The 25,460-nt window shown below is 45.2% G+C and overlaps 1 protein-coding gene across 3 annotated transcripts in view; it reads right to left on the bottom strand.

Moving 5' to 3' along the window:
• SYBU (syntabulin) overlaps positions 1 to 25,460 on the bottom strand; it is a 94,917-nt gene that overhangs the window by 12,133 nt on the left and 57,324 nt on the right. For all 3 annotated transcript variants that reach the window (XM_056110092.1, XM_056110090.1, XM_056110091.1), the window contains exon 5: positions 1,245 to 1,347. In XM_056110092.1, coding sequence (XP_055966067.1) covers positions 1,245 to 1,347 — 103 coding nt within the window. The remainder of the gene's footprint in view (positions 1 to 1,244; positions 1,348 to 25,460) is intronic.

Raw genomic sequence — 25,460 nt, 5'->3', positions numbered from 1 at the left:
CTTTGTTTTGAACAATAAAACTGTGTCTCATTTCCTTGTATTAGCAAAGCCTCAGTTTCACCTTCTCCCAAGAAAAATGAAAAATACTTGCTCACTGACTCTTGAACACATAAGCTTTTAGAATTCTACTTAGTAGCTTTTTCTCTAGAAAAAAAAAAACCTTTGAATTCATGTTATTCAATTTCCTTCACAAATGTGGACACTGCCCATAGCCAAATGACTCTCCCAAAGCCAAAATGAAAAATCCTTGTCTCTTGGCCCTTGGCTCACACCATCCCCTTATTTGGGTCCCCACTAGAAGTGGGGCCTCACAGAGACCTCTTGGGACCAACAACCTGCCTGAAATATACTATCCAGTTCATCATCAAAGATATCCTTTCCCCGTGTATTCAAAAAAAAATCCTATAATTTGTATATATATGGTCTTCTCTTCTATGCCAAATCCAATTTCCTTGGAGTGGACTGCTCACCTGTCCAGCTGAATCAAGAAACGTTTATTGGGTGAGTAAATAAAGTCACTGGCAGAAGCAAAGAATCCCAAGGCTTGCAATCCACCCCATCCGGTTGCCCTTCTTTAACTTTTATGGTGCTGGAGATGAAAGCCATGGGCCTGGCCACAGAGCCACGCCCCCAGCTCTCATCCCAAAACTAACATCATCAGTGGTAAATACTGATGGATGCTTACAAGGCTCCAAGAACAAATGAAAAAATTCAATCCTTACACTAAGCCCAGGAGATGAGTTGGAGGCGAGCCCTATTTTATAGACAGGAAAATCTGAGGCACAGAGAAGTGATGTGCTCAGTGCCACACGGTGTGGCTCCAGAGTCCAGTGCTCAGGTGTGCTGCTCTGATGTCCCCACAGTGGGTGCCAACCACGTCTCTGGGCTTCCTCCTTTCACAGGAGGATATTGGGAGTGATGGGGGTTCACTAAGTCTCTCCTTTTTTTTTTTTTTTTTTTGTTTTGATTGTTTGTTTTGGGAACGCACTGGGCTGTGCTCTGGGGGATGAAACCTGGCAGTTGGTTGGGACTTAATGCAGTGCTGGGGATTGAACCCAGGTCACCGCATACCAGGCATGTGAGTTTCAAAACCTAAAAATGCATGCAGCTAGCTGAACGCAAGCGAAACCTGCTGAAACCGATTGAAGCTGAATAGAGACCAAGCTCGTGGCTCTGCAGAAACACCAAGCGCAGGCGAGGCCCCGGGGAAGGTGCATTGCTGTGCAGACTCGAGGGGAACCTACTTGCGTGGGAAGGATGCCCGCTTGCTCCCCGCCGCCGACATATGGACCTCCGGAGCAGAAATGCTGCCAGTGCTGCTGGAGGAGCTGAAATCCGCTTCACTACCTGGAAAACAGCAAGGGCGGAGAGAGAAGTGTGAGGAAACGGGCCAGTGCCCTGCCCCCAGCCCCGGGGCTCCCTCGAATACTGGCGCCCGGGCAAGGGGCAAGATGCCAATGTTTGCTGAGCTCCCTGCTCCCCGCCCCCCTCCCCCAGCAGATGCGAGAAAGGCAGCACAGCGAGACCGTTTCCTCAAGAACGCTTGGGGGGTTCCTGAAGGTGGGCTCTTCCCGCAGACCACCGACAGGGAACCCGGAGTCTAGGATAAGTGGGGGGAGACACGCACCGTCCTACCCCAGGGGTCAGCCACTACATCACCGGCGTCCTTGTATTTTGCTCCCCAAAACTCCCAGCAGCTTGAAATGCATGCTGGTCAGCCCAAGGAGTTTTTCCAAGAAAGTTTATCTTTGGGCTTTCAGAGTGAGCCACAGCCCAAACTGCCACTTTAGTGTGGGGATAATGACCCCGTTTAGGAGGGAGCCTGGATGGGGGAAAGGCTGGGCTGGGGGAAGGGCTGCAGCCTCTGCCCTCTGATTACTGTATGCCCTCTGATTATTTACTTCTCAGAGGCTAGCTACAGTGCTCCCACAGAAAACAGAACTTTAACCAAAGAGCTGGGGAATTGAGCCTTTCTAAACAGAAGACTAGGGATGGGGGATGGAAGGAGAGAAACCCAGGACATTGTTGATGGGAAACGTACTTTAGTGAAGGGATGGGTGTTGGAACACCCTATGACAGAAACCGGATCATGAACAATTTTGTAAGTGTGTGCCTAATAGTGATTTAATAGAGAGAGAGAGAGAGAGAGAGAGAGAGAGAGAGAGAGAGAGAGGAAGGAAGGAAGGAAGGAAGGAAGGAAGGAAGGAAGGAAGGAAGGAAGGAAGGAAGGAAGGAAGGAAGGAAAAAGGTTGACAGAAACACGGTGAATGACATAAAGTTAGAAAGCTATGTTTTGGAAGCAAGGTTTTCTGTGCCCCTCCCCCACTTAGATTCAAAGATCATAGTGCACTGAGAGTATAGACTGGAACTGGGTGTAGTTTTGGAACCACGCCCAAATTCATGTATAACATCAACAAAACCACGTAACTCTGGAATAGTCCTAATGGAAATATCTCATGGACTGCGGGGGAAATGAAAGCGGAACAGACCAAAGGAAAAAGATTAAAAATAATCCCAATGAGAAAAAACAAGTGAGAAGGAAAAAAGAGAGGATTAAGAAGCAAAGGTGAAATTCCACATGCTTTTGGAAACTCAGTTCTCAGAGACTATTTTATGTGCCTTCTCAACTCCTCCGATACAGTTTGTGACACTTTGGCTCTAGATCCCAGTTCACATTTCTGACTTGAAGATGTATCGCTCCTACCCAGCAATTTCCTAATAAGTTGTGAACAACAATGATCATAACAACTATTTATTGGGTGCCAATTCAGTTTGGGGCCGTAGAGGAATGCTTCCTATTTTTCAACTTGAAAAGGCTGTTAAGACAGACATTCATCTCATCACGCTGTTGAGGAAACCCAAACCAATGTGCCTAAATGCTGCATTTAGAACCAAACTGTCACTCTCTCTGTGACGCAGAGCTGTGTCATCAGAAAGGAGTGGGAGAGTCGGGTGCGAGGGGGCTCCGAATACATGATATATACAACCCTCCCCGAAATAGTCAAGATAAGTAATAGGCACAAGATGGCATCAGACTGACCCACTGGTGAACAGGTTTCGCTCACTGAAAGATTTCATTATTTTTACTGGGAGGAGCGTGAGGCAGTTACCGCAGGACAGAGAGAAAACTCCTGCCCCAGCTTCCAGGACTTCTCACAAAGTTCAGCCTCTTCTGGAAAAGAGATCAAGAATGACTTCTCAGCACTGAGCACATCAGGGAATCCCAATTCCCTACAGAACTCTGGCACCAGGAAGATGGAAGTTGATCAGAACCAAGATTAGCTACTCCTTCTGGTTTGGGGAGACTTTGTCTAACAATATAACAAGTTCTGAGAAGCTCTGTGAACTTAATGAGCGACCTCTGTAATATGCAGGCTGAACTGTAGTATTTTGAAATCTCAAGGATTGAAAATAGGTAGCATTATCCAGCTGCATTCTAGTCCTGATAGCCTAATTCAACCAGCCATGATCTGCTGATAAGCTATCACGATGGCCATTACATGATAAATGCAGATGATTAAAAAAATTGATCTGTTCTAGAGAGACAGTCTAGGGGTTAAGGTATTTGCCTTACATGTGGCTGACCTAGCATCACATATGGTGTGCTGAGCACACTGGGGGTTTACTCCTGAGCACTGAGATAGGAATAGTCTCTGAGCAATGTAGGGTGTGGCCCAAAAAGGGAATGAGAGGAAATGTGGGGACATCGGTAGAGAGAAGTAGTCACAGGGGATGGGATGAGGTGGAAACATGAAACCCCGTTGTCAACAACTTTGTAAATCATGGTGTGGAAGGTAAAGGTAAAGATAAAGGCCCTCCCGTTGATCATCGATTTGCTCGAGCGGGCCCAGTAACGTCTCTATTGGAGATTTTGTTGTTACTGTGTTTGGCATATCGAACACATCACGGGTGGCTTGCCAGGCTCTGCCGTGCGGGCGAGATACTAGCATGGTGTGGAAATAATAATTTATTATTATATTCTATATAAATAATAAATAATTCTGTGGTTGGTAAACTTCAGGTCTAAGGTGGGATTTTCTAATGTGAAATTATTACTCTAAAACACCTATTCGCCTTCCCCCCGACAGTGCCAGGCATTGTACCCAGGAACTCACACAAGCAAGGAAAATGCTCTGATGCTCAGTCATTTCCCTGGTTCCCCAAAATAATGATTTTCATGCCTTAAAAGATACCCCAAACCCACCAAGATCCCATCATTGTAATTTAACTGTCTGCTTAAAAAGTGAAATTCTAGAACAACTACAGAATCACTGTCACCTTGCAGGTGAATCCATGGTAGTTAGGAACTCTGCACTCAGGGGCAGTGTTGTTCTATACTTTATTACTACTAGAATTTAATACACCAACTCTGTCCCTGAGCAGGGCGGAGGGCCACTTTGTTCTGGACTTTTTTAACTCATCTTTTGCATATTAGCCCAGACACCCAGCAGTGGCCAGAGTTTGACTATTGCAAGGTAAAAAAAAAATTACATTTATTATTTAGGAGTGTGAGTTTGGGCCAAAGGGCTCAAAAAGACTCAGGTGTGCTCAGGGATGACTCCTGGGTCTGTGCTCAGGAATCATGTCTGTCAGGGTCAGAGGACAACATGCAGTGCAGGGGATCAAACGTAGATCAGCCGGATATAAGACAAGCTTTTATGTGCTGTACCAGATCTCTAACCCTTATTGTATTCCTTTTAAGGAAAACATGGAAAAGTCAATATTACTAACTCATCTGATAACCTCTCTGCTTTTCCTAAGCAGGAGAGTCAAGAAGAAATCTAGAGACGTGAATTCGCTCCCGGTATTACATATAGACACAGAAAGAAGAAAAAATCTTTATTTGTTTCCTTTAAGTGGTGTGTGCAACTGTGGTGTTATGATATTGTTATGTTCTGTGCTCTTTTAATGACTAAAATAATACTAAGAGAATACCTAAAACTCTTAATAGGAGGTAAGTTGGTGCAACTTCTATGGAAAATGGTATGGAGAATCCTTTCAAAAAGAAAAGGAAAGGAAACGTCCTATTACTCATGTCCCAAAAACTGATACCAGTTCTAAGCTTTTATCTGAAGTACGTAAAGACACAAATTTGGAAGGTGATTTGCACCCAATGTTTATAACAGCATTATTCCCAGTAGTAAAAACATGGACTCAATCTAAATGCCCAACAAAATAGGAACATATAAGGTAGCTGTGTTATAAAATCACAGTGGAGTATTAGTTTCCACTACAAAGGATGAAACTGTATCATTTGGAACAAAATGGATGGAGATTGAGGTGAAAATGCTGTGAAATAAAGACATGAGAGACAGTTACTAGATGGTTTCAATTCGTGTGTGAAATACAAACAACTAAAGCAAACAACTTTTTTTTTTTTAAAAAAAAGCCAAAACCAACTCTTGGACTTGGCAAAAGTCCCAGGGTCAGTATGAGAGAAAGGAGAGGAGAGGGCATGAAGGAATGACTAGGGGGTTGTTTTGGTGGTAAAACAGAGCTGAGATTTTGCAGTGGGAACAACTGCATCCACACAGAGGCCCAGCCCCTGAAACTCCATAATATTATGAGGCACTTAAAAAAGCGGGAATCAGATTCCTATTCAGAAAAAAAATAAAACTGATTTTGCTGATTTAAAAAAAAAGTCAAAAAATCTGGAGAGGGAGAGCACAGGTGTTTAGCCTCTGCACACAGCTGACCCTAGTTTGTTGCCTGAGTATCACCAGAAGTGATCCCTGAGCAAGGTGAGGAGTTAAGCCCCAAGAATTGCCACATGTTGTTCCAAACCTAAAAACTTCCTGCAAAAATAGGGAACAAAAGGGCGGGGGAAGCACCTAGACTAAAAACATCTGAAAGCAAATTCAAATCCCACCTCTGCTGCTTGCTAACTAGGCTTAATGAAGGATCGTAGGACATTTATTTCAGCAGTTATATTTTTAATCTGTTGAATGGATATGATAAAATAAGTGAATGTATTTGATAGATATAGGTATATTTGATAGATATTTGTAAGCCAGTGTAATAATATAGCAGATAGGGTGTCTGCCATAGAGGCAGGGGAAGGGGATTGATTGGAAGGAAACTGGGAACGTTGGTGCTAGGAAACATACACTGGCAGAGGGATAGGTGTTAGAACACTGTATGATTGACACCTAATCATGAACAGCTTTGTAACGGTCTATCTCACTATGATTCAATAAAAAGATCTTTAAAAAAAATAAACCACCAAATGTAAAACCAAACAATAAAAGAAGTAGTAGAATCAATCAATATTAGAAACCCAGAAGGTCTGACTGACGGGGGGGGGGGGGGGGGGGTACTTGGCCTTAATCATGTTTAACAGTCAATAGGTGTACTTGGGCATTCAAATTTATATCCTGGCCTGCTTATTTCCTTAGAATTCATTTCTAAAGCTAGAATTCAAAGCCCACGGATATGGCCAATTTGAAGACTTTTAACAAATTCCCACAGACATGTTTTTGGGCGCCATTAGCTAAAAGTCATGTTTTTGGTCAAAATTGTGGTTCCCCCATTTGCCTGTGTGTGAAATTCCAGCTGGGAAATCATGGCCTTGAGGGAACACTGTGACAGAGCATGGGGAACAATAGTTGGCTTGGGAACAGTGGGGGTTGAGGGAATTTTACAACATGCGCGTCACAGTATTCTCATCAATAGTGTTTTCATTTCTTACTAATATTGTCTTTGTCCAGATGCTGGGCATGGCGGAGGAGGATTCCAGGACTGAATGAAGAGGATGATCTTGGTGGCCTCTATGAAACCAAGCTATAGTAAATTGTGGTGATGGGGCATCCTACAGCAGAAAAGATTTTCCAACTCAGCAGCAGAGCTAGCTCTGTTCTCTGGTTTTCAGAATCTTGGATGATTTTGTGGGATGGAAATTGCTGTGTTCTCTTGAGAGGGGTTACCATGATTCATCACTTTAGGCTAATAAGAATTCTGTGCATGGAAAGCTAAGGCAAAGACTTGGAGAAGGAAAGAAAAATGGGAAGAAAAGAGTATGTGTAAATACTAGTAATGACTTCTTTTTTTTTAATAAAAAAATTCTGCTTGCAATCTGGTCTCTGAGGACATTATTATTTTTTTGCTTTGAAGATACCAAAAAGTCCTCGTGCATCAGAACATCACAGATGTCCGAGAACAGAGGGGTCCTGCAATCTACTAAGCTGTCTTAAGTCATTCTAAACCACCTCTTGATCCTTTGTCACCACAAAGCTATCAAATTAATTCAGGCTGGCCACCTAGATTGCCCCCTCAAATAGAAGCAGGAAATTAAAAGAGAAAAAAAAAAGAAACAAAAAATAGTCCTTCATCCCTGTAATCTCCTCAGCCTGCGCATGCCCTGGTCCCCAGTCCATCCCTCATACACAGATCTTTTATTTCGATGTCTCAAGGGAGAAGAAAATGACCATTTTCATTGAAGCCAGGCAGAGGGACTGAGATGCAGCTGGAGCTGTGGAAATGTTCATTAGAGAAGATTCTGGGTAAAGGAGCCCTGACTCAAGTCAATTCTACAGGACTGACTTAGCCACAGAACTTTGGAGGATCCAGCCAATGATTCAAGAAATGCTTTACAGCCTGAAGAGGTTTTTTGTCCATTTCAAAGCTATATTCCCCGTGCCCCTTACAAATAAATGATGTTGATTTCAGAGAGGGAATCTTTAATCAGGAGATCAATAAGTTGATTCTATAGAGAGCTCTGTATAAAGTGCATGTGTTTTTTTTTCTTATTTGCATTTCAGAACAGAAGAAGAAGTCTTCCTTGAATTTACAAACAACACCTGCATTTAGGTATTCCAGAAAAGTTATATCTTCATCCTGACTGTTGATCTATGAATCAAGAGTTGGTAAACAACCGTTTAAAAATAAAGACTAGTTCTGTAAAGGGTTTGGGGCAACAGACATGCCACCAGGATTTTGGAGAAAGTATGAATTAATGCAACAAGTACACACAAATAAACTATCCTGCTAGGAATTTCTCCTTCAGAGAAACCTCTGAAAAGAGGATGTGTCGGCCCATCAATAACGCCTACTGAAAGCATGTGCTACAGCAATCCGGAAGAACATTCTGAAAACAAAAAGCTGGTGACATGAACTTTTGTGAATAGAAGCGAAAGGTCTGGAAGTTCTGTTTCTAGATAAGAAAAAGCTAGATGGGGACCATGGAGCAAGTTCTGCTTTGCATGCAGGAGCACCAGATTTGATCCCTGGTAATGCATGGACTCCTGAGTACTAAGCTGGAAGTAACACCCCATCATTGCGGGGTATAGCTTAAAAATTAATGCCACTTACGCCACAAAATAGCAAACAACAGACGAAGACTAGTAGGTGTGGCTTGTCTGCGATTGTGTAAATTCGAATAAATCTTTAAAAGATCTGTAACCTATTAAATGGATGAAACATTTAAAGGCATCAAAGATCTATCCTTTAAGTGGTTCGTTTTAGGACTGGGAGAGAGAGGTTAGACTTTTCATTTTCTATCCTCCTGAGCCATCTGGATTTTCTAACCATGTGTATATTACTCTTACTATGAAAATATGAATCAGAAAACAGTGAGATTAGATGTGATTTTTTCCATTTTCTTTGGAAAAATCTAGTTTTGAAAAGAAATCATTTTATAATAAAAGTAATCATGCCCTAGACTGAGAGAAGAGGGTGGTTCTCATCCCTTGCCTTTTATCCCTACTTCTGTCCTAAGCTTCTCAGAGCTTTGAAACCCATTATTAACCCTCTTGCTGCCAATTGCCCAATTATTGCTTCTCAGGGATAAAAGTCAGCACTGAAAAGAGATGTCAGTGGGAAGGAGGCAAAACACGCATCTTTATTTCAGGTCCTTTTGAACTAATTCTTCTGTTACCTTATATCATTTCTGACTACAATGAGGGTATACTGACTTGAAAGCAATATGAGAGTTTCCTTCAGTCACTCCACAGAGGGAAACGCCTTAAACCACTGAGACCACACATTTCTATAATCATGATGTGCAAAAGGCTTCCCTGGCCACTTTTTAGGGGAGAGCATACTTCTATTTTAGCAGTGTGTGTGTGTGTGTGTGTGTGTGTGTGTGTGTGTGTGTGTGTGTTTGCGCACGCGCGTGCATGTATGTGAGAGAGAGTGAGACAGACAGTCAGACAGACATATGACACACACATACAATTACAGGATTAAAGATCCATACTCCCTATGAGTTCCTCCAAGTATCTCTGGAGTTGCTGCAGAGGTTAGGTAAAAGCCCACCTTCAGGGTGTTTGGAGGATCCTCCCAGGAGGGGAGATGCATGTTGAAAGTAGACTATGGACTGAACATGTTTGCCACTCAATGCCTCTTTTGCAGACCACAACACCCAAAAGGAGAGAAAGAACAAAAGGGAATGCCCTGCCACAGAGGCAGGGTGGGATGGGGGGATGGGGGTGGGAGGGATATTATCCATGGTGGTGGAAAATGGGCACTGGTGGAGGGTTGGGTATTTGATCATTGTATAATCGAAACCCAAGCACAAAAAATTGCAAATCTACAACTGTATCTCATGGTGTTTCACTAATAAAATTTTTTTTAAAAAGGCAATAAAAAGAAAAGAAAAAGAAGCCCGCCTTCAGAAACTCCAAGGGAAATGGCACCTAGGGTTACAACAGCTGAAGTCTTAGCAGAGACCAGTCCTCTGAGGCAGGTAGTTTGGAAATTCTAAGAATAAAAGGGAGGGAAAGAGCATGGGAAAGAGATCCCAGAGCACCTACAGAGTCAAGGACCCCTCCAGTCCACAGGCCATGCAACTGTGCTCAAGAAGAGTGGATGAGAGAAATGGTAGAATATGAAGTAGGAGGTGGCGGAGAATAAGTAGGAGAATAATTCTCACCAGGGCAAATGAAATGCTTTATTAATTTTCTGCAGGGTATGTCTCCTTCCTCTCTGATTCACCACCAGTGAAAATGAAAATAATGTATTGGCTGACCTTCGCAGAATATGGGAAAGGAGTAAAGGTGGAGCTTGGCTTCTGGAATGAGCACCCACTCTTCCTGGGACCCTTTTCTTCATTCATCATCAATAGGAACGGCCCTGCTAATTAGCAGAACAGCCAAGAGGAGAAGTCTGAGAAGAGACTGATCATTACAACCAGAGGTCAACCAGATAGGCATCTCAGGGTTCCTCCAAGCAGAGCCGCTGTCATATGCTACTTAGCATCAGCAGAGGGAGGCATCAGCCTGCAAATTTACACACCAACACACTTTCCGTTTTGAAGGTGCTATGCATAACACTTAGCTCCACTTCTCTCTGTTAGGTGCTCCTCACCACCAGTTATTAACCTAGCCTCATCTGAATTTCCTTAGGTGTTTACATCTACACACACATACATATGTACACATGGTGACTTACTCTTTACCTTATTATTTACCTAGCAACAATTTACTCAGCACCTGCCATGAGATTCAGACCTCACAACACTGCTGTCAGTAGGATCCAAATCATGGAAAGTGTGGGGCACGCTCATTAATATTGAGCTGACACTTAGAACTGGAAAGCATGAAGTTGGAATCTTATGATGCTTAAATAGCCACTGCAAGTGGCAGAATTCTGTGGTTGCACAGCAACAGAATGTGTTGCAATGAGGCGAGCTGCAAAAGACAAGAGAACCTGGCTCTTGCCCCAGGAACTGTGAGAGTCAGAACTTTCTTAGTAGGGAGTAGAAGGGAGAGAACAGAAGCAAAGAAAGAGAGGCCAGCAAGAGTTCATTCACTGGCACGCAGGGGAGAAGCCGGGGGAGTCTCTCAAAGCTCTCTCCTGACCTGCCAATATTTGCAGGGAAGGTACAGGTTGTTCAGAACTGAGCCCTTCCAGGGAGTTCATATGCACAAAGCTTGGCTTGGAAAGAAGTTTGACCTGCAATCTGAAGGGCCCTCAACCTGGGTATATTTATTTTTCTCGGGGTCACACCTAGTGGCATGTGGGGGCCAGATGGCTTGATTCAAAGCCTCCCACTCGCTGAGCATTTGTGCGCTCTCTCAAGTGAGCTGTTTCCCAGACTTAATCCCCTTGGAGAAAGGGTGAGCAGGGACCAGAATGATCGGAGTGGAGGTCGGGCGCCTGCCTGGCAAGTGCCCATCTGAATTCACTCCTTGGCAGCCTATGTGGTTCCCTGGTCCCTACCAGGAATATCCCTAAACCCAGAGCCAGGAGGGGCCTGAGTAATAGTACAGTGGGTAGCGCACTTGCCTGACACGGGTCTGACCCGGGTTAGATCTCCTGTACGCCACCCATATGGTCCCCCAAGTACTGCTGGGAGTAATCCCAAAGCACAGAGCCAGGAGTAAGCCCTGAGCAACCCCTTCCCTCTCACCCCCCCTCAGAAAAACAACAAAGCAACCAACCAAGCTTGGAGTGATAGTGCAGCGGGTAGGGTGTTTGTCTTGCACACGGCTGACCTGGGTTCGATTCCCAGCATACCATATGGTCCCCTGAGCACCTCCAGGAGTAATTTCTGAGTGCAAAGCCATGCAAAGCCAGGAGTAACCCCTGCGCATAGCTGGGTGTGATCCAAAAAAAAAAAAAAAGAACGAAAACCAACAACAACAACAACAACAACTATAGAGCCAGGAGTAAGCCCTGGCTTATTTATTTTGCCAGATGTGGCCACCCATATCCCAAATACATGAATAAATAAATATAAAAACTATCTTTCTGGAGGTGCCAGAAAGATAGTTCAAAGAGTTTTACTGTGCTTGCTCCACTGAGCACCCCCAAAGGCGCCCCCTGAAGACATGTCAGGAGTAGCCCGTAAGCAATGCCAAAATCAATCAACAAAAAAAGGAGAGCTCACCGTTCTGGAGTGAGGTATCAAATGCTCTTGGGCCGAAACGCTCCCTAAACTAGCAGACTCCCTTTTAAGCTGTCCCCTCAGCCGAGACCAGGCTCTGAGGTGGATCGTGTCCATGGCTGACTGACCCAGCGCTGGGCCCCTCTGCAGGGGGGTTCCGCCAACTGTCCTCCTGGTACCTGGCCTTCACAGAACAGCTTGCAAGGTCACTGCTGTGCTTTATCCTACAGGCATGGGAATCCCAAGAGCAAATGTGCCGTGCAGAATTTTCCAGACATGCACATGCCCCTATCTTTACTTGACAAATGTACTGAGCTGAGTTCTTACCCCCTTTTAAAAAAGAAGAACAACAACTAGTTGGAGAACTGTGGCTGCTTCTATTTCAGGAGAAGCATTTATCCAACGATTACCAAAATGGGGTGTCTGCTTTCCGTGTCTAGCGGGAAAACTTCTATCAGGGAGAAGCAGAAGCAGGAGTGTCATTGTGAGGATGAAGAACTTAAAAGGGAGGGGCTGGAGTGATAACACAATGGGTAGGGCGTTTGCCTTACACACGGGTTTGATCTTGGGCTGGGTTTTTTGTTTGTTTGTTTGCCTTTCACAAGGGTTCGACCCAGGTTTGATCCCCAGCATCCCATATGAACCCCTGAGCACTGCCAGGAGAAACCCCTGTGCATCGCTGGATGTAACCCAAAAAACAACAAAAAAAAGAATTTAAAGGAGAGGAAGGAGGGAGAAAGAAACAAGAAACAGGGGAGCAAGAAGATGGGGCCAACACTAAAGGTACCAGGGGAGGATGAGGACTGATTTCTAGGACCCAACCAAAAAGGGAGAAAGTGTTTGCAAAGGCAGCACTTGTGAGACCGGAATGCAGTATGGAAAATCAGCACTCACCTGCCACGTGGTGTTTCTGCATTTTCTCTGCAACCTAGACAGCTATTTTCTCAATGGCCCTTTGATTCATGATTATTTCATTTGTGGTGAGACTGAACTCAGGGATGCACGCACGCAAGGCATGAGTTTTGCGGCTGACACTTTGAAATGTGAGTGTCAGATACACAGAACTGGATTCTCCAAAAGCTTGGCTTCTGGGCCCACATCCATACGGGGCCTAGACAAGACTCTTTTATTTCTGAGTAGTTTGTCTGTGTGTGCAAATGCTGTTTACCTATTTTTAAAATGGTGCTAAACAAACCATAATGCCTAATATGGTAGAGAGAGAGAGAGAGAGAGAGAGAGAGAGAGAGAGAGAGAGAGAGAGAGAGAGAGGGAGAGAGAGAGGAGGTGGCTATCACAGAATCAGGTTGGGGTGGGAGGATGGGGGTGGGAGGAAACTGGGCGCACTAGTGCTGGGAAATGACACTGGTGGAGGGATGGGTGTTGGAACATTGTATGACTGAAACCTAATCATGAACAGCTTTGTAATGCTCTATCTCATGGTGATTCAATTAAACATAACATAAAATAAAATGATGATGAACGAAGACACCCTGAGCCATCTCAAAACTCAGACCACCAACTCTTCTTCCTATTAGCATCCTTCATCCTCTCCCCTTTTCCTTTCACCTTAGGTTTTACGAAGAATAATCACATTGACATGTATTCCTAAAAAGACATATCTTGTTTTCTATGTTGATTGTTTCAAATTCTCTTTTGTTTTTCATTTGGCAGGGGGACAACACCGGAGCCACTCAGGGATTACTCCTGGCTTTGCACTCAGGAATTACTCCTGGTGGTACACAGGGGACCAGAGGGGATACTGGGGATCAAACCCAGGTTGGCTGTGTGCAAAGTAAGTGACCAAAGTAAGTGCCCTACCTGCTGTACTATTGCTCCAGCTCTTTGTTTAACATCCTTAAAATATGTAAACAAGTAAGCATAATATATATTATTTATATTATATATAAATATATAAGTTAGTATAATGGGACCACTGTGATGGGGTAAGGTAAAGTAAGGGCCCTCCCGTTGATCATCGATTTGCTCGAGCGGGCCCAGTAATGTCTCCATTGGAGACTTTGTTGTTACTGTATCTGGCATATCGAATACATCACGGGGAGCTTGCCAGGTTCTGCCGTGCGGGCGAGATACTCTCGGTAGCTTGCCGGGCTCTCCGAGAGGGGCGGAGGAATCGAACTTGGGTCGGCCATGTTGGCTGCGTGTAAGGCAAATGCTCTACCGCTGTGCTAAGTTAGTATAATATATATATATATATACATATATATATATATCAGTTTGGAGTCATTTCTACTCAAAATGGTGTGGCCAAGTATTTCCAAAGAGATGCTGGCATTCATTTGATTTTTACATAATATTCCACTGTGTACTTTACAGCATTGTATATTTCTTAATTCTCCTAATGATAAGAAAATGGCTTGGATTTATCCCGGCTCTCATATAGCCATATTTTCTGTTCTGAGAAACATCTATTTGCATTTCCAGAGGCACATGTTTCCCCAAGGGAAAAATTCAGAGGGTCTCCACTTCGAGGTAATGATTCCAGACAGGGAGAAGTGCTGTGTATATAAGCTGTGTTCACAGTGACCCGGGCACACCTGTACCTCGCGCTAATAAGAAGAATCAAGACTTAAAAGTAAGTTGAGAATCACTTCTCTCCATCTCCCAATTTAAGGGTCCAACAAGCATGAGGTGACACTCTGAGAAGTAGATTGACCCTCAGTAGCTGGAGAGGATGAGGAATTCCCTGATGTGCTCATGGCCGAGGCTTAGAGCATTTCAGCACATCCTCACCTCTCCCTTGGTACTGAGACCATCCCCTGAACAAGAGAAGCTGACCTGATGGGACTGGATTCCACAGACCCAGGGGGCAAGACAGGAGAGAGATAACAGTCTCCTCATAGTTTCCTTGTGAGCATGGAGCCGATGCAGCCTAGCCTTTGGTTGAGTTCCGACTTCTAAGGCAGAACGTTGGGCTGGAGTCACTGAGCAGAAACAGGCCTGCTTTTCAGGCTGACTCTCTGCTTTTTGTGGGTCACGCCTGACAGTGTTCAGAGGCTGCTCACTCCCAGCTCCAGGCTTGGAAGTCACCTCCCAGTGGTGTTCAGGGGACCATGTGGTGCTGGGGATCAAACCTAAACCTACTGCAGACAAAGCATGCACATAGCCCCTACCGAGGCCCCTTCTCTGACTAAAGTCCAATGTTTTTGTGAAGGGCAAATATTTCTGCCCGAGTCTCTCTCAGAAACCAATGCCCTGCCTTAGGGAGGTTACATCCAAAGTAAAGAGTTCAGTCTTTATATTTCCATCTAAACGTTTACAGTTACAGCTGAAAAGGTGTTACTTCAAACATCTTTGTAGGCCAAATAGCTGAGTCCATGTTGCATGCCAGGAGATTAGGGAGTAGATTTTTAAGCCATCACTTTCTCATTTTTTGATAACTGGTTTCCAGAGGGTGGTCCCTCATCACCAACATCACTGTTTCCTGGGAAGGTGGGAGATATACATCCTCGTCCAAACCTTCTGTGGCTTGGATGGGGCCCATGAGTCCTTTTTAGGTTTGCTTTTTGGCTTTTCGGATCACACCTAGTGATGCTCAGGGGTTACTCCTGGCTCTGCACTCAGGAATAATCCTGGCAGTGCTCGGGAAACCATATGAAATGCCAGGGAATTGAACCCAGTTTGGCCATGTGCAATTGCTCCAGTTGCAGGACCCAGGAATCTTGGTGTTAAAACTCTTGAGGAACGTGAACATCCATGTTTGAGAGCCATGTTTCCAAGCCCCCCCACGACTCAGACCCCTCACAGAGCAGACTCTTGAAGATCTGTCTGAGGAGGAGCAGCTGTGTGATTCATAGCAGCTTAAAATAGAATTACACACATAATATACATTGAGTAAATCATTCTGACACTAAAAATGAGTCAGTTTCTTCATGTACTTGGCCTCATCCCTAGAGTTACTACCCAGCCTTCTTATAAGCAAAGATTCCGATTAAACAACTGTGGTTAAAAATCAGGTCTAGGGGGCCAGAGCAATAGCACAGCAAGTAGGGCATTTGCTTTGCATGTGGCCGACATGGGTTCGATTCCCTGTACCCTATATGGTCCGCAAGCACTGCCAGGAGTAATTCCTGAGTGCAGAGCCAGGAGTAACCTCTGAGCATTGCCAGGTGTGACAACCCTCCCCAAAAAAATCAGGTCTAGATTTAGAGTTCCAAAATCTAACCTTCCCTTTGATGACATGTGATTTCAAGTGATCACCTTACTTGTCTGCCTCAGTTTCTCCCCCACTAAAAGAATCAGAACACCGAGCATAGAGCACTGTTGAGTGGATCAAATGAGAAACTTGGGTTGACTCGAAATGTCTTAGTGGATGCTGATTACTCACCTGAAGTGACAGCCCCACCTGCCCAGGCCTGAGGGCAGGCCTGAGTTCCATCAAGGACTTTGTTCTGAGAATAGATGCAGATGGACATTGTAAATGCAGTGAGCTATCAATAGGTGGTTGCAGGGCACTAATGCGCTTTAGGAGGCATTGCCTCTCAATCTTCACATCAAGTGTGTGTGTCCACTTAATTCCCAGTTTACAGGTAAGAGGGAGAACAGGCAATCTGCTCAAAGCCCCGCTGAGCAGCGCTGAAAGCTGAGCCTTGAGGCCAGGCATTTTGTCTTAAGAAACACAATACTAAATGCATTGAAATATGCCTTCAAGACTAGGTGTATTAAATGTACAGATGCAAGGAATTTCAAACTTGGTGAAATTTTATTGTTCCCCCTCTGAGTGTTTTCTTCCTTACTTTCTTATTCTTTTTGTTTTTGAGAAGTGTTCATGCCCATTGGAGCTAGGGGCTATTCAAAGGTCTGTGCTTAGGAGTGACCTAGGCACTGTTCGAGGTACCATGTGTGGCACTGTAGCATTGAACTGGGGTAGGTGGGATTCAAGGCACGCCCTTAACCCCTGTGCTATCTTTCAGCTCTTGCTTGCTTGTTCTTGCAAAAGGCATGCTGAAATCTTAGAACATTTATCAAGTCTGCGGAAGGGGTCATAACAAGATTATACCACTTGGCACCTCTTATAGTGAGTAAACTATTAGTGAAAAATGATCAGACTAACAAGGAAACTGCTTAGCTAGCAAACTAACAATTGGGGCTAAGTCACTCACCCATCTTTAACAAAGAAAAACAGTATCAAATCTTCATTATTTGGGCTGGAGAGATGGTACAGCTGTAGGTCCTTTGCCTTGCACACAGCCAATCTGTGTTGGATCCCCTGTACCCCTTGGAGTCCCCTGGCAGGTCCAGGAGTGATCTCTGAGCACAGCAAAAATGTGACTGAAAATAACATCAGCAACAAAAGCTTCATTGCTAAATGAGAAGTTTACTTGAAAATTTACTTAAAACACTTCAAAGAAGCTTCATCATTTAAAATCGCCTCATAAGGGCGGGGGGAGGGGGCTGGAGTGGTAGCACAGTGGGTAGGGCGGTTGCTTTACAAGTGGCCAACATGGCCGATCCGAGTTCGATTCCTCCACCCCTCTCGGAGAGCCCGGCAAGCTACCGAGAGTATCTCGCCGGCACGGCAGAGCCTGGCAAGCTCCCCGTGACGTATTCAATATGCCAAACACAGTAACAACAAAGTTCCCAATGGAGACGTTACTGGGCCCGCTCGAGCAAATCAATGAACAATGGGAGGACAGTGACAGTGACATAAGTGGGGTAGGTGTCATAGCAGGGTCTAAGGACCATATGCCATAATGGGTTCCTGACACATTAGGTGTGTTGAGATTAGTTTTCTTTTTGGGAGGTGGGGAGAGTTGGGTCAACCCAGTTATGTTCAGGGCTTATTCTCAGCTCTCTGCTTAGGGACTCATCACTCTTGGTGGTGCTAAGGCATCATATGTGGTGCCAAGAATGAAATCTATGTTAGCCGTGTGCAAGGCAAACACCTTAATCCCTGTACTATCTCTCTGGCCCCTTAGTGAGATACTTCAAGTCTTTCCCCTTCAGTATTATATGTAGCTCAGAAGATTTTCAGTACACTGGCTTCTGTGGACCTCTACAAGAAACAGCCCATGCTTTAAAAATCTAGCTATATATTGCAGCCCTGCTCCAATCTGCTTAGTTCCTCTGTGATCAGTGAAGGCACCACCCTTGGTGATCATTACAGTCTCCTGCCCCCGCGCCTGGCTGTTCCTCGCCAGGGCCCCTTGGAGGGGAGCGGGTTGAGCTTTCCTCCCCGCCCTGATCAGGGCTGCGCCAGCCGAAGACCTCCAGGAATCAGCCACCATCATGCTGAGACCACTCTCCGCACACATGAAGGTACTGGCAGAGGGACAAAGCCACACGGGTTCTGGGCCGAGATCTCCAAGCCTACTCGGATTGGAGTCGAGCATCCTCCACCCAGATCCTCCAAATTCCAGTAGGCGGGGGTCTCACCCACCACCTGGCCCCCTGGCACCGTGTAATCCCATCAGCGGCCAAGACTCAGAGACTATAAAATTCAGCTCCCGGAAGAGAACAGTGCAGTCTCCTGCCCCCGCGCCTGGCTGTTCCTCGCCGGGACCCCTTGGAGGGGAGCAGGTTGAGCTTTCCTCCCTGCCCCGACCAGGGCTGCGCCAGCCGAAGACCTCCAGGACCAGCCACCACCATGCTGAGACCACTCTCCGCACACATGAAGGTACTGGCAGAGGGACAAAGCCACGCGGGTTCCGGGGCCGAGATCTCCAAGCCTACTCGGATTGGAGTCGAGCATCCTCCACCCAGATCCTCCAAATTCCAGTAGGCGGGGGTCACACCCACCACCTGGCCCCCTGGTGCTGTGTAATCCCATCAGCGGCCAAGACTCAGAGACTATAAAATCCAGCTCCGGGACGAGAACAGTGCAGTCTCCTGCCCCCCGCGCCTGGCTGTTCGCGGCCACGCAACATCTTATCAGGACATCTTTTTATGACATCTTATTATCTTATTCCTACTTTGGACAAACTTGCAGGCTATCGAATGTAGCCTGCCCACAGGGCAGAGTCTGGCAAACTCCCCGTGGTGTACCAAATATGCCAAATACCAGTAACAATGATGGGTCTCATTCTCCTAAAGAGCCTTGAATATAATCTCAGGGCTAGGATGAAAGAGACGTTACTGGGGCCTGCTCGAGGCAATCGACGAATAACAGGATGAATGAATGAATGAATGAATGAATGAAAAATATATTGCAGCCCTGCTCCAATCTGCTTAGTTCCTCTGTGATCAGTGAAGGCACCACCCTTGGTGATCATTACTACCACATCCACCTGGTTTTGCTGACACGGTCACATATTCCCACATGGCTCCAGAGCATCCATCTCATTAGATTACTCTCCTGGTGAACCCCTGAATGACATTCCTTGGTCTGCTCAATCAAGTTCAAACTCTGGAGCATAACTTACAAGCCCTTCAAACATCTCTTGAGCCAGAGCTGCAGAACACAGCCATCAGCACCGAGTAGGGCTGCTGCCTAGAGAGATTTCTCAGCCTTAAATATTCCCCCACTCTTGACTCCTCAGCAACGGCTCCGGGAAAGGGTCTCGACCACGGTAACCTTCTTCTTTTGGCTTTGGATCACCGACTGGGATCACCAACTAGAATAAAAAAGTCTCTCCCCTCACTTAACCAACTCTCCTTATAACTTCGGTTTTTCCATTTCATGCTAGGGAAAATAAACGAGAAGGAGAAGCACAAATACTGGACAACCTCACTCCTATGTGGTGAATAAAGACACAAAGCAAGAGAAGTGGGAGGAAGGCCTTAGATCCTGATGATAGATCTGAGACTACCAAGTGATGGTGAGGGAGCTGGGAGGGTTCAAAGGACGGCAGTGTGGGAAGAGCGATGAAAGGGGCATGGTATGATGACGAGCTATCCCTATATATATAAACACACTCTCATAAGCCAATGTCACCTGAAATAAACAAACAGCCACAACAACAAAAACCAAATTCTGGTTGTTTAGTCCAAATTTCATGTGCAAAAACTATGCAGCCTCGGGCTGAAGAGATAGTGTAGGGTGCAGAGAGCGTACGGGGCTTTCTTTGCACAAGGCTTTTTTCAGGTTCAATCCCCAGCAACTCATAAGTCCCCCAAGCCTGCCAGGAGTGATGCCTGAACACAGAGCCAGGGAAGCCCTGGGCACCGCTGGCCCCCAAACAGAAACAAGACAAAACTGTGCAGGCAGGAAGACTTTTGTCTTGTTTGTCATTACATCTCTATTGGCAGCACCTGTCTGGTACAGAGCACGGTCAAAAAAGTATTTAGTGGATGAGGAAAGAAAGGCCTGGGAAAAATAACTACAAAAACCCCTCTACTCAGGGAGTCATCACTCTTGGCAGTGCTCAAGCTCGTATGTGATGCCAAGAATGAAACCTAGGTTAGCTGTGTGCAAGGCAAGCACCTTAACCACTGTCCCATCTCTCTGGCTCCTTAGTTAGATGCCTCAAGTCTTTCCCCTTCATCTTCATTTTTATGTATAGCTCAGAAGATTTTCAGCACACTAGCATTCAAGGGTCTCTTGGATGAATTTTTGGAGGTAGAAGCAGTACCTCTAACTTGTGAGAAATCACAAAGGTGATGGGTTGGAGTAGAAAAAAACCGATATAGCAACTCCCATCCAAGAAAAATAACTTGTTCTGAATAACTTCCAATGGCTAAGTTTGGGGCAAAATTCCAGTAAAACTGCAGAAAACAAGAGAAGTCAGAGTCAGCGAGTCAGAAAGTTTTGCAGACTCTCACAGACATCACCTGACTGAAACTCAGGGCACACTGGATGAAAACTCAGGTTCATGTCATGAACAAGACTGCACGTGCCACTGGGTGGGAGCCAAGGAATGTTGACTAATAAATAAACTTGTTATTGACCTCAAGGGAAACCTCTGGTCAGGTGTCACCTGGTTGTGTCCTTGCTACTTAACATGCTTTATTAATGACACGAAGGAAACATGGAAGGAATGATGTTGCTGGCTGACTGGACACGTGAGGATGCAGTACCCAAAGAGATAACTTCAACCGGGATGGCAGAGCCAGAGACTAAAGTTGTTAGCTGCTGTGTATGACAAGGCTGCTGTGCATGACAAGGCCGCTGTCAAGAAGTCTCTGTCTAGTCCCATCTTTCTCTCTTTCGAAGGCATCCAGAGCATACATGAGGAAAATAGACTTTGAGGAGGTGGTGCTGAGGTTTCCTCTGAGTCACAAGGCTAGCCAATAGTGAAGCAAGCTGGTCTGACTCAAGGGATTTAGTCATTGCTTAACCTACTTAGTATCCCAAGACAAGAATTCACAAAAATATTAGACTTAGAACACAAGAGATCAGCATTCACTTCATCCTTAGCTACTGAAGTGGGGTGGGGTAGGGAGGGGGCCTGGACAACTATGGCCACAGTTCAAGGCTCCTATCAGGAGGATCTGAGCCATCCAGACAGACAACTAGAACAGGAGGCAGAAAAGGGGGAGGCAATGCAGTGAGGATACTCAGGGAAGACAGAGGAAGAAGGAATCCTTTCAGCTGGGTTGAGGAAAAGACTGCTCTAGAAGAGAAGGGAGTCGTTTGAGAACTTAGGAGAAATAGAAAGATTGCATTCATCTGGGGGATATAAAGTAACAAAGTATGAGATTAATACCCAAGAATAGCTGAGATCAGCACCAGGAGGATTACTCCATAACTTAGAGGCCAGCCGGGTATCCTAGAGGAAAGGGCTGTTCAGATAAAGAAGGGAGCACCAAATAAAGGATGTTTGGAGGATCCTCCCAGGAGGGGAGATGCATGTCGAAAGTAGACTATGGACTGAACATGTTTGCCACTCAATGCCTCTTTTGCAGACCACAATACCCAAACGGAGAGAGAGAACACAGGGGATTGCCCTGCCACAGAGGCAGGGGGGGATGGAGGGATGGGGGTGGGAGGGATATTATCCATGGTGGTGAAAAACGGGCACTGGTGGAGGGATGGGTATCTGATCATTGTATAATTGAAACCCAAGCACAAAAAAATTGTAAATCTACAACTGTAAAAAAATAAATAAATAAAAATTAAAAAAAAAAAGAAATTGAGCAAGTGTTGGAGACATAGAAAAGACCATGAAACATGAGGGAAGGAAAAGAAAAATTACTTTGATGTATTACACCACCAATACATTACTTTGAAGGAAAAGAATATTCCAGGCATATCTAGAATATTCCAATCCCAGTGTGGCTGGAGCACAGAGCTAGGATGAGTAAAGGCAGCTAAGAAAGATGGCTGTAGCCAGAATCTTGAAGAATGTACAAGATATAGTGAGGGCATTAACTCTGAGGCCGGAGGGCGGGAACATGAAGTGGTGCTATAGGAATATCATGGTTGTGACATTTGGGGGAAGGCCTGGAAGCTGGAAGGCAAGACAGGACTCCAGAGGGCCCAGGAAAGTTCTCTCACTGTGGAGATGCTTCCACCTCACTCTTAGGTTCATCAACTGAACAACAGGGTTCAAAATCTTTTAAAACTCCAGGTGACCAAAAGGATTTGAGACAGGTAAAGCATAAAGTATGTTACATATGAAGACACACTGTCCTGGGCCAGGGAGAGATCTCAGGGATGGAGCATGCATATTGCCTGCATGAGTTCAATCCCCAACATTACATGGTCTTCTGAGCACTGAGTCAAGAGTAACTTCTGAGAAGTGTTTTTGATGGTTCAGAAACAAGAAACAATAACAATAAAGAGAAAAGACTAATGTCATCATGTTATGTTGCACGCCTGTCAAATTATTTATTTTTTTGGGGGGTCACACCCAGCAATGCACAGGAATTACTCCTGGTGGTGCTTGGGGGACCATATGGGAGGCTGGGAATCGAACCTGTGTCGGCCACGTGCAAGGCAAATGCCCTACTCACTGTACTATGGCTCCAGCCCCCTGAATAAATAAAAAAAAAAAGACAACAACAACAACAAAAAAAAATTTGAATGGAAATGTGCACGGTTCTCATACACCCAAAGAGCAGAAAAAACAGCAACATCCAAACGAACAAAAGGAGTTAACCTCAGCCAAACAAAGGGAAATGCCTTTTATATTGCCCGAGGACAGAAAATTGAATAACCTAATCACAATGGATTGAGATGCTCCCAGATCAAGGCTAGATTTGCAGGGTGCAGTCAATCTCTAATGCAAATATTTTTTATTTGCAAGCACAAATGTCAATAAGAGGAAACATATTAGCTGGACAAGTTTTGGCTGAGCCTGGCTTCTGTACAAAGTGTTAGGACAAAATCAAAGGAGACATGAAAGGCCATGGAGGGTTAATGAGAATACAGAAACGTGTCCGTGTCCACTACAGTGGGAACCAGGAGGGCAGTGATGTCAGGTGCAAATGTTTGCAGGAAAAGGCCTGGATCAGGGGCTGGGCTCGGAGGACAGCAGATGGGAGACAGGTGCAGCTTCTCTGACACTCCCAGCCCAGAGTCACCTTTCCAAGGGCTACAGAGCCTGATTACAGCTCAGGGAGAAGGCCTCCCTTGTGGCCAGCACACCTGCAGGGGACATGAAGTGTTCTGTACTCCAGCAGGGCCTTTAGCAGCCAGCTTCTGCGTTTAACAGGAGTAAATGCACATTGAAAAAACCTGCCTCCAGACCTCGGAGAGGGGCAGGCGAGGACCCTCCCCACCCAAGGGACACAGCCCTGGCAGCTGAAAACCTCCAGAACCCCATGCTCATGGCCACTCCCCACACACAGGCCTCACCCACGGGTGAACCTATTCCTGGACGTCTCAGACTTTACACCACCAATACATCAAGAGCATATAGCATATAGCAACGTATAGCACACCATATTTGACGGGGTTTAAAGTAGAAGGCAACCAATCTTAGGAGGAAATACATTTATACAGATACACACATATATATGCATATATATGTAGATAGATAGATAGATAGATAGATAGATAGATAGATAGATAGATAGATAGCATAGCGGGTAGGGTGTTTCCCTTGCATGCAGCTGATGTGGGTTTGATTTCTCTGCCCCTCTCAGAGAGCCCAGCAAGCTACCGAGAGTATCCCGCCCACACGGCAGAGCCTGGTAAGCTCCCCGTGGTATATTTGATATGCCAAAAACAGTAACAACAAGTCTCACAATAGAGACGTTACTGGTGCCCACTAGAGCAAATGATGAACAATGGGAGGACAGTGCTACAGTATATATGCACACAAGGCTCAACCTTTAACAACATGTTACTAATCTCCTATAGAAGGGCTTAATGGCTCCTGGGTGAAATACAACAATCTCCACATACTTTCTTCTAAGTAACATTTTTTTGGATCATTTTTAGTGGACTATTAATAACAAGGAAATCAAAATAAATTATTTCTGTTCTGCTTTAGAGGCAGGGTTTGGGGTTCAGGTGAAAACATATGAAATATGGTGGTGGGAAAGTGTAAGGTGGTGGGATTGGTGTTCGATATTAAATGTAATCAAATATTGTGAACAACTTTATAAACATTTTTAAAAATTTGAAAACTGTGAAAAAAGCACATTGATGATCAGGCTGTGCTCTGCGCATAAATTGAGCTTTAACTCTCCACGGATTTATTTAATGGAACTTTCCCCAGGATTGCAACTCTATGAAATATCTGGCCAGATGTGCCCAGGCCAAGCCTCTGCTTGCCCAGTTATTCTGTACCTCCACCCTGAACCCACCTACGTTAACCCTGAAATTTTGGGGGACTCAATGTTCTCTAACCTTTCCTCTAAGCTCCATAGAGATCCCTGAAAAGCCAGAGGGGTTGAAAAGCAAAGCAGACCGCTGCAGAGCTATTAAGGCTACTCTCCACTGAAAAGCTGGAGAGGGCAGGGAACTAAAACAAAGAGGTTCACTTTGGAAACAGCCCAAACAGTGAAAGAGTAAGATGTTTGTGTCTACTTTCTATAGCCCACCTCCTCAAGCACCAGAGAGAAACAGAACAGGGCTCAAAGGAACATGCAGGGCCCAAAAGTACAGGGTTTATGGTTCTGCTCCTGCATGGTTCTTGCATACAACTGATCTCTCCTATGCACCTCAACCTGCTTAATCCCCATTGCCACATATGATCCCCAAGCCCCTTCAAAAGTGACCTGAGCAGAAGCTGGAGCAATAGAACAGCAGGTGGGGGGTTTGCCTTGCACGTGGCTGACAAGGGTTCGATTCCCAGCATCCCAGATAGTCTCCCCCGCACCACCAGGAGTAATTCCTGAGTGCAGAGCCAGGAGTAATCCCTGAGCACTGCTGGGTGTGACCCAAAAAGAAAAAAAAAATAGAGTGACCTGAGCCGAGAGCTGAGAGTAGGCCCTGAGTTCTGCCAGGTGTGTGCCCCAATCTCACCCCGTCCTCCCCAAGTTGAATCCACAGTATCTCTTTATATAGAGCATGCCCGAATATTTTCCAGGCTCCAGAACATATCCTCATTCACAAACATCTCTTGAGGACCTACTGACGTCTTTCTAAGAACTCTGCTAATTGTGGAAGGCAGGGAAGAAGCAAAAAAAAAGCTGACTCCAGAATTCCATTCTGCTTATGCTCTAACATAGCTTTAGGTTGGAAAATCATACTGAATTGGAAAAAAAAACCAATAAACCTTATATTCAATGTATAAATGGGGGAAGACAGGGAAAAGAAGCTGGGACAGCACATAAGGTAGTGGTTATT

This window comes from Sorex fumeus, unplaced genomic scaffold (assembly GCF_029834395.1).
Source record: "Sorex fumeus unplaced genomic scaffold, SorFum_2.1 ptg000002l, whole genome shotgun sequence".
Lineage (NCBI taxonomy): Eukaryota > Metazoa > Chordata > Mammalia > Eulipotyphla > Soricidae > Sorex > Sorex fumeus.
This window is presented reverse-complemented; position numbering and strand designations above follow the sequence as displayed.